The sequence below is a fragment of the Ips typographus genome, linkage group LG14 (assembly GCF_016097725.1).
Source record: "Ips typographus isolate SLU linkage group LG14, UJ_Ityp_2.0, whole genome shotgun sequence".
NCBI classification, from domain to species: domain Eukaryota; kingdom Metazoa; phylum Arthropoda; class Insecta; order Coleoptera; family Curculionidae; genus Ips; species Ips typographus.
The window spans coordinates 709,559-718,721 of NC_138435.1; the positions used below are offsets into that span (position 1 = coordinate 709,559).

General features: G+C 37.1%; 3 protein-coding genes and 2 long non-coding RNA genes across 5 annotated transcripts; 3 read left to right on the forward strand and 2 right to left on the reverse strand.

Moving 5' to 3' along the window:
• Positions 1-16: 16 nt before the first annotated feature.
• Positions 17-1,497, forward strand: LOC145737898 (RNA-binding protein 34). The gene is given in 10 exon segments (XM_081992738.1): positions 17-168; positions 245-473; positions 545-626; positions 629-748; positions 751-846; positions 849-1,050; positions 1,052-1,128; positions 1,131-1,201; positions 1,251-1,332; positions 1,386-1,497. Coding segments are annotated over 8 exon segments (933 nt in total). The 5' UTR covers positions 17-168; positions 245-251; the 3' UTR covers positions 1,314-1,332; positions 1,386-1,497.
• Positions 1,498-1,531: 34 nt separating this feature from the next.
• On the reverse strand, positions 1,532-7,811 carry LOC145737769 (protein phosphatase 1A-like). Its single transcript, XM_081992589.1, is given in 10 exon segments — positions 1,532-2,271; positions 3,291-3,345; positions 3,446-3,551; positions 5,816-5,933; positions 5,987-6,247; positions 6,302-6,555; positions 6,606-6,720; positions 6,722-6,842; positions 7,343-7,472; positions 7,594-7,811. Coding segments are annotated over 9 exon segments (1,119 nt in total). The 5' UTR covers positions 7,411-7,472; positions 7,594-7,811; the 3' UTR covers positions 1,532-2,250.
• On the reverse strand, positions 3,598-5,807 carry LOC145737776 (uncharacterized). Its single transcript, XR_014180477.1, has 2 exons — positions 4,768-5,807; positions 3,598-4,366 (listed from the first exon to the last, which is right to left on the reverse strand). It is a non-coding gene; the product is annotated as an uncharacterized LOC145737776 (long non-coding RNA).
• LOC145737775 (uncharacterized) lies at positions 6,806-7,267 on the forward strand. The gene is made up of 2 exons (XR_014180476.1): positions 6,806-6,946; positions 6,998-7,267. It is a non-coding gene; the product is annotated as an uncharacterized LOC145737775 (long non-coding RNA).
• A 101-nt stretch (positions 7,812-7,912) lies between the features above and the next one.
• Sec13 (nuclear pore and COPII coat complex component secretory 13) lies at positions 7,913-9,154 on the forward strand. The gene is made up of 3 exons (XM_081992590.1): positions 7,913-8,428; positions 8,492-8,745; positions 8,797-9,154. Exons 1-3 carry the CDS (start codon positions 8,062-8,064, stop codon positions 9,100-9,102), a joined length of 927 nt encoding a protein of 308 aa, XP_081848716.1. The 5' UTR covers positions 7,913-8,061; the 3' UTR covers positions 9,103-9,154.
• Positions 9,155-9,163: the final 9 nt, after the last annotated feature.

Consider the following 9,163-nt stretch of genomic DNA (forward strand, 5'->3'; position numbering starts at 1 on the left):
GATGGCGCTCTACAATGACGTGTTATCTACATGAAGAAGAACGTAACCTAACCTCAATTTAATCGTTGTTTACTTTAGTAAAGTATACATTTCAAAGAAAAACACGAGGTACAAGAAGTACTACAAATTAAAGATTAAATAAAGTACTAAAGTTCGTTCTAAATCCAGGTGAGTACTCTTTTGCTCTTGTTTTGTAATTTTATGACAATTTTGCCTTCAAACTAGGTTATTCATAATTTTGTAGGGTAACAATGGAATACTCTGTAGGTAGTTTAGCGGATTTAATTTCCGGTCAAAACACCCCGAACAAACCAAAATTGATTTCTAAAACGTTTACGACAATAAGCAAACAATCCCCTAATAATGGTACTACACAAACCAATAAGAGGGCTCAAAAAGTACAGTTATCCACTGAAAACACTGACAATCAAGTAAAGTTAAGAAACCACGTAATAAACCCAAAAAGAAAAACTTAACCAAAACCACACAATAAGTGAAGAAAGAAAACGTAAAATATCTGCTTCAATTGAGACCCAGAAGATAGTTTGCCTGCCAAGAAACTTTGCTTGGGCAAAATGAGTTGAATGCAGCCAATCGAATAAAGAATAAATTCAATCAGGAGATGAAACCTCCACAGATTACAATGAAAAAACCTTATTTGTGGGCAACATTCCCCTGCAAGTTCCCAAGAAGAAATTAAGAAACATTTCAGAAAACGGTTTGATTCAGAGTGTAAGAATCAGGGGATTCCAGTGGCTGACTTAAAAACCCCAAAGAAAATCGCGGCAATCAAAAAGGAGTACCATCCAGACCGAACGTCTGTGTATGCTTTTATAAAGTTTAAGGAGGGGAGGATGCTAAAAGCGCCCAAGCTGAAAATGGACAGTTATTCTTCAACCATCACTTAAGAGTGCATTTCTGTGAGGAGGAAACAGACTATGACGAATCCAAGGCAATATTTGTGGGCAACTTACCTTTTCAGGCTGAAGAGGAGGAATTGTGGAATGTTTTTAAAAGTTGCGGACCAATTTCGCATATTAGGATCGTCAGGGGGGCGGACTGGTATGGGTAAAGGGTTTGCTTATGTCAATTTTAAAGACGCCGATTCCGTACAGTTGGCCCTTGAAATGGGGAAATTATGATGAAAGATCGCGAATTAAGAGTCTTTTGCGAGGCAAACAGGGCTAAAAAGAAGAAACTGGTGAGTGGTTGTAGGGTGTTTGTTTCTTTAATAATAGTGTTAATTTAAGGGTAAAAAGCCTGGGAAAGTGACTATGAAAAAGAAGACCCTAAGTGGCTTTTACTGGCAGTAAATTCACTGATAAGAAAAAGGTTAGTTGTTTTCAGTTCAGTATTTGTTTTTGTCTAAGGTTTTACATTTACAGAAAAAGAAATCCAGTAAAACTGCAACCAAAAAGAAGATATTGGCAAGCAGCTGATTGCTCCTAAAAAAGAAAAACCTGTTGCTTTAGCTTAATAAATAATCCTTCTCTCTTAGTCTTTGTTGGTTTTACTCAATCAAAAATCCTCGCATACTTAAATAAATTTATTCCAAGTATTCTATACAGGTATGGAAATTTCAAATTTTATTTTAGAAATTGAGAGAAAGTTTGTCATCATCCTTCTCTAGCTCATTGATTTCTAATGGTTTCTCTCTTGTATCACTAGTTTGTTAAGTAAAAATTTGAAATGTTCATACTATTATAGACAGCACACACATCCTGGTATATTACATTATTGTGATACAATTATTAAAGGGACTAGGATTCACAGAACTACTTTCGCCATTACAGTCCAATTATTGAACCTCCCTATTCAATATACTTACAACACACATACACATAACGATATGCTTTAATTCGGTAACACAGGTTTTTCGGGAGGTTCCCAACGATAATTTAAATAATCTGTATTGCAGAATACACCCAATTCAAAAATGAAGTAACAATCTGCATTAGTGAAGAAAACGGTACGGAGACAGTTGCACCTGACCAGTTAACTTGAAGTGGTATTTAAGACGGTTTCATTAGCACCGTTTTTGTTAATTTTTTGGTTTAAAATAAAAGTGAAATTAAAAATATATAATTTACTACTGGCAATGAAAAATTATTTGTATAATCACCTGGTTCAGTTAAGTCCCAGTTTCTCGAAAGTAAAACTGATTCATCCTCTTTATTTTCAAATTGTCAATATCTTACCTTATAACATAGTATATTACAAAAATAGGAGCGCCTATTTCGCGTGTCTAGTTTAATTGTACGAGTCCAAGTCCTGTAAAAAATAAATAAGCCATTTTGACAACTGCTAGTTATGATTTTATTAGCTTTTGACATGTACAGGAAGGGAAAATTCAAAATTAGATATTTGGGTTACACTATGCTAATTTTGAATTTCCCTACCTGTATATACGAAAAAACTAAACTAAATCAACATGACGTCACCCATTTGAAATTATTAAATTTAAACAGTTAAATTTGCTGGCAGAAACGTTAGTCAAAGATGTCCTCCAGCCGCCATGTTTAGGCTAGCCCACATTCACCCTACTAGCTGTCATGTTAATAATTAATCTGCTGGAGGACAAACAAACCTGCAATTGTTTCGCTGCATGTCCCTCAGAAACTCCTAGTATTGAACTAAGCCAAAAATTTGCCTATTAGTTTTAAAAGCCACGTGACCACTTTGACAGCTAGATAGAAATTGCCAGAAGCCTTCACAATGTCCTAAACTTTAGAGAGTATTTTTTTAAACTCCCAGAGGCCTCTAGAATTCCCTTGAAAGTGCCAAAAGCCTGTAATTACTGCAGAAAACATCCCAAAAATTGTCAGGAGCTTCTACAAGTGTTCTAAATTTTTTAAAACTGCCAGATGCCTCTAAAACTCTCTTCAAAATGTCAGAAGCCTCTAGCCACTGCAGAAAACATCCCAAAAATTGTCAGGAGCTTCTACAAGTGTTCTAAACCTTGTTAAAACTGCCAGATGCCTCTAAATGCTGTTAAAAACTAGCCAAAAGTGTCCTGAACATTAAAAATGTTTTTAAAACTGCCAGAGGCCTCTAAAACTCTCTTCAAAATGCCAGAAGCCTCTAGCCACTGCAGAAAACGTCCCAAAAATTGTCAGGACCTTCTACAAGTGTTCTAAAGCTTGTTAAAACTTTTTAAAACTGCCAGATGTCTCTAGAAATGTTTTTAACCTGACTTAAAGCCTTTAAAATATAGAAAATAATATTTGTTGCCTTCTGGCGTGACGTCATCTTTTTAACTTTCATAAAAACCAATTATACAGGAAACTTACTGTGTCTGTTCGGTCTGGCAGCAGCTCTTTGTACACTTTTTCAATTAGTGCCCGCCTAGAAAAAATAACAATCTTTGAAAAATCCTTTTTCACTTATTTGTTCGGTTTTTTCTGTAGACTGCTGCAAAAATAAATTTACCAAAAAAAAAACTTACTTGGCAAACCATCCGCCTCCGGGAGGGAGACCCTCAACGTCCAACACCTCGAGACTCAAAAGTAATCGCGGGAACTCAATGTCATTGTTGTTCTGTTCAACGATTTCTGCAAAAGAAAAAAAAACAAAAACAGGTCAATAAAACGCCATCGATGCGGGTGAAACGTTTATTAATCCCACATTTGCTAGTAATTACCTATTTTAGTGAAAATTTTACAATTGGAACTATTTATAGGCAAACGGGTCGTTTTTTCTACGTTCTAAAATGGGGCACTTGGGTGATTTAATCTAACAAAACGTTTAGTTTGTATTATTGCTTTGTGTGAATACACATTTAAGTCCCCAAACTTCAGATAAGTCCCACTAATAATTTCGTATACTCTGATTGAATTCAATAAAACTGATTCACGCTTTTATTTTAGGAAGACTTGATTGTATTCATTATGACCCTTTTTTAAGGGACTTATTAAACGTACAATAAATAACGATTAAAAGTAAAAATCACATCTAAAGATCACATTATTATAACAATCCAATATTGCTTAAAAGGAAATAATACTGAGTATTGACTGAGTAGTGGATGGTCGGAGGCTTATGTTTATTTAGAAAGTTTGAAATTTATGTTTGTTTCAGATAGTAAAAAGTCCACATGCGCAGTTTTGGCCAATCACAGACTACCCACTGTGCTACTAGAGGGCAGATGTCATTAATGAGAGACACCTTAAATCCATTATAAATCAACTGTCACATCTTATAGTCTCTTCTACAGGGTAATTCAAATAAGAACCTCACCATTTCGAAAACTATAAGAAATACGAGAAAGTTTAAATTAAAGCTCAACCAAATGCACCAAAATTTGGTAAAAAATGATGATACTTCATCAGGGCACTTTCGCCCTAAATGTCATTTAACGGGAGATATTCTCCCAAATCTGTTTTTGAAAATAAAACGAATGCATAACTCGGTTATTTCCAAAATATCCAAAAAGTGTAATAAAGAGTGTAGGGAATTATATTCTCTACAAGACTGCATCAGGACACTTTTGCCCTAAACGTCATTTAAGTAAGATATTCTCACAAAACAGTTTCAAAAATGAAACCAGTCCATAACTCGGTTATTCGAAAAAATACATTTTTAACTATGCTTGACTTGCTCTAATAATCGTCCGAATTATCGTGTTTGACAAGTACTGTCAATAATGACATTTCATAGAACGTCTCATTAACTCAAAGCCAACTAAAGTAAAATTAGTTTTTATTGAATTATTTTGTCGTTTATGAAGCAAATCATAAGTTGTCATACAACACTAAAATCAGAATAAACCTACTATATGGTGGGCTAAAAATCCAATATGGCGCCCATAAGAAAAAAGAAAGTTGATGATGACAAGCCAAAATACAAAACGTCGTGTGGCAAGTTTGAGTCCATCATCGAATAGCTGGGGAAAAAAGTGGCAATCAAAAGACGCTTTTAGTTTTGGGATATCTCTTCAAATTAGGTTAGAAATAAATAAAAACAAAAAATCTAATTTTGAGTTTTTTTCGGATATCTTCGGAAGCAACTTTGCCCCCAATTCAAACTTTCTCGTATCTCTTATGGTTTCTGAGATCCCAATGGTGCGGAGCGAATTTGCTTTACCCTGTATACATTTTCTTTCAAAAAATTAACTAAATCCACGGTAAGAAAACTGTAACCGAGAAATAAATACCTTGTAACCATTAGTAAATCTTTCATAAATGCTTCTAAAAATCATTTTATTTTAACCAGAAACCTGAAAACCTTCAAAACATTCCAATTCCAGAAAATTATATAATCACTGTGGAAGTAACAGAAGCCTCTAAAAAGGAGACTCTGATTCAACTGTTAAATGACGTCACACCGTCTTCGATAGGCTGACCCATTCACCATTGTCAAGAAGATTGCAATGTAATGCAATGTAATCTTCTTGACAATGGTGAATGTGAGACTTTTTCCTTTTTACCTTCTATTGCTGAATCAGCGGTTAGTGCAAATGTCATCTAACCTCATGTAGGTTATTTTTTCGTAAAAAAAACCTTCACCAACAACACAAACACCCACAACCACCACTACATATCTTGGCCAATCGTTGAGGTCCCAAAAATCACTAACATTTAATATGAACACAACAAAAGGAACTAAGAGAATTCGACTATTTTTAAAGGGTTCAAACAACTCGATAAATTGACTAGAACAATTGACTAGATCGTTGTTGACTGGCCGAAAGGCGCCTCCCAAAACCGAAAACAATTATCAAATCCATTTAGGATTTAACAATGGAAGGTACGTTTCAGACACAGTCAACCACTCCCTCAAAACAAATACTCCTGACAAGTAATATAGTTTAGACAACCTTTTACTCGTCGCTCCAACGTCGCGTCCAGCTCTCTTTCGGCTTGCAAAGCTTCTGGATATGGCCGGGGCGCGCCTGGAAACACCACCAACACTATGGACATGTTATCGCGGCTGCCCTGTAAATACGTACAAACTTAGAACGCGAGATGCCTTCAAAAGTGACACTCACCTTGTACAAACACGTGTCAATCACTTGACTAGTAACTTCGCGAAGGTCCTCAGTCACCTGCAGTCTACTCCTGATGAAGGCGCACAAGTCTTCGTTGGTCATAACGTCCCAGATACCGTCGCAGGCGAGCACTAGAAACTCGTCAGCTTGGTCGTCTCGTTCCTCGAGGAAAATTTCCGGTTCCGGTGATACCAACTGTTCGCAAGGCCCTCGTCCTTCCACTTTTTTATACTCGTAATCGCCCAGAGCACGACTGACAGCCTAAACAGCCTGCAAAATAATTTTAATAAATCTGAAAAAAACACAGCTAAAGACCAGTGTACCATTGACCCGCTGTATCATAACCCTTCCGCCCGCACTAACAATTCTGTCCCTCTCAGAAGGCAGACCGGGTTTGTGATCTTGCGTACTGAAAACCGGTACTCCATTCCTGCACAGCATAGCTCTAGAATCACCGCAATTCGCTATGAACAGACCTTTAGGGGAGACGAAAGCGCACACAGCCGTGGTACCAGACTTGTCCTCGCCAGACGACATTTCAGGCAAATTGCGCATCTTGTCGTCCAACTCTGCACACTTTAACTGTCAGACATCGTTCTGGATTTCGAAGTGCACTCACCTAGAAATCCTTGCCTAATACCCTTGATAACGTCCTCGCTGAAGCCTTCCTGAGCTACGATAGCGTCGAGCAGATGATCGGCGCAGTGGGCCGAGACACGCGCACCTGCGTGTCCCGTCAAATACCGCAAAGTACGACCAATCACGAAAACGTTCATCCTCACCCAAACCGGCGCAACGTGCCGAGTGCGCGTCCTCCATTTCGACACGCCACCCTTGCATACTGGTGACCGCATATCTATGAAGAAAAACCTGGATTTATTAACCCCACAGAGTTCCAAGACTTACAAGAAGAAAAAAAATTTAAACTAATGTTTGACAGTTCAACATCAGAGAAACAAGGTGACGTTTGAGAGTTAGATTACATTAATTTTGACAGATGACACTTCACAGCTTGAAGAATCCCAGAAGTGCTCCACACTAGTCTGCACTGCACTGAGTATTAACAGGCACTGAGACCAACTGAGGACACCCCAAAGCAACATTGGTTATATGTTTATATGTTACTCAACTACTACATAATATACCTAGTTAAAATTAACTTATTACCAACATTTTTATTATTAAACCAACTCAAAGAGCACTGTAACTTAAGAAATTCAATAACCTCAACATTTTCAATGCTAAGTTGAACAGTTTAAATAAACAGAAAAATTAGCTTGACTGTGTTTCCTATTACTTGCTATACTTTTCAGTATATTATAACAAAACTGGTGAAATTACTGAATCAAGCCTTACCTAAGCCCATTTCCCTCGCCAACCTCCTGAAACTTGTCAGTTTTCGGTTTGTCCAGAAATGCTCCCATTATTACTCTATATTGTAGCGTTTTCTAACGAAATTTCATTTTTCCACTAAATAGTTTGGCTCCTAAAATATAAAAACGTACATAGATTACAGAGGCTTACGTAGACACGTGTGTGTGTGTGTGTGTAGACCTTCTAGGAAGGGGGCTCCATCACAACACGTACTAATGCTAGGTTAGGATTACCTGAAAGTCTTTTTTTTGCTTCTCACTGAAAATTGAGTGTCCTTTTCATGGTCAATTTGTAAAAAAAATCTATTTATATATACACAACAAATAAATTAGAGAAATGGCGGAAATTAAAACGATTTGAGGATTTGACGCGTGCGCTTTTCTAAAAATAGATTTTTGACAGTGACGTAATCCCTAACCAATCAGGATCAAGATGACACTGAATCGATAATTTAAGTATAAATATAAATAAAACCAATAATTGGTTTATTTATTAAAATACAGACACCCAGAAACCCTATTCAGTTTTCATCTTCACTAAAAACAAGGAAAAACAAGTAAAAAAAAAGCCAAAAGTTGTCAGCCATATTGAAATTAAAACGAGAAAGAAGAAAGGAAGAAGAAATAACAACCAAACCAACTACACGTCATCACAATTCACAAACATATTTCTATATTCAAAGTTGAAACATTTTTGTGAAAATGGTTTCAATAATAAATTCAGTGGACACCGGTCACGAGGATATGATACACGATGCTGAAGTAGACTATTACGGTTTGCGACTTGCAACTTGTTCATCTGATAATAGTGTTAAAGTGTACGATATCAAAAACGGGGCTTCCACTCTATTGGATGACCTGAAAGGTCATTTCGGACCAGTTTGGCAGATCGCCTGGAGCCACCCCAAGTTTGGCAACCTTCTGGCCTCCTGTTCCTATGATAGAAAAGTGATAATATGGAAAGAGACCAACAGGAAATGGGCCAAATATTATGAGTACGCCAATCACGATTCCAGCGTTAATTCAGTGCAATTTGCTCCAGCTGAACTAGGATTGAGTTTAGCTTGTGGTGGGTGGTAAATTGTGAGTGTGTTGCCAAAACAGTGGGGGGCAAAGTTATGTTGGTTTACAGGCAGCAGTGATGGTTCTATATCAATCCTCACCTACACTCCAGAAACCAATAATTGGGATGCAAAAAAAATCCAAAACGCCCATGCCATTGGGTGTAACTCGGTCAGTTGGGCTCCTGCCACCACCCCATTTTTCAATGGGAATGAAAACGAACAACAGCCACTGGTCAAAAGATTGGTGTCTGGTGGGTGTGACAATCTGGTGAAAATATGGAGGGAAGATGGTGATCAGTGGATTGAAGAAACTAAATTAGAGGTTAGTTGGTATCAGTTGTAGAGAATTAAGTAAATACAATACAATTTACAGGTACATTCTGATTGGGTTAGAGATGTGGCCTGGGCTCCCTCTGTAGGCATTCACAGGCACACAATAGCATCCTGCTCACAGGACAGAAGAGTGGTCATTTGGACTTCCAATGACTGCATCAACTGGAACTCAACCATTTTGCATCAATTTGATGATGTACTGTGGAACGTCAGTTGGTCCTTGAATGGGAATATTTTAGCAGTTTCAGGGGGAGACAATAAAATCTCACTTTGGTCCCAAAATCCTGAAGGAACATGGCAGTGTATTAGTGATGTGGCCAAAGGACAAGGACACATCAATAATTAATTTTGTTTACTAATATTTAATAATTTCCGTAAAATAAACTAATCTAGATTTATTTTCTTTA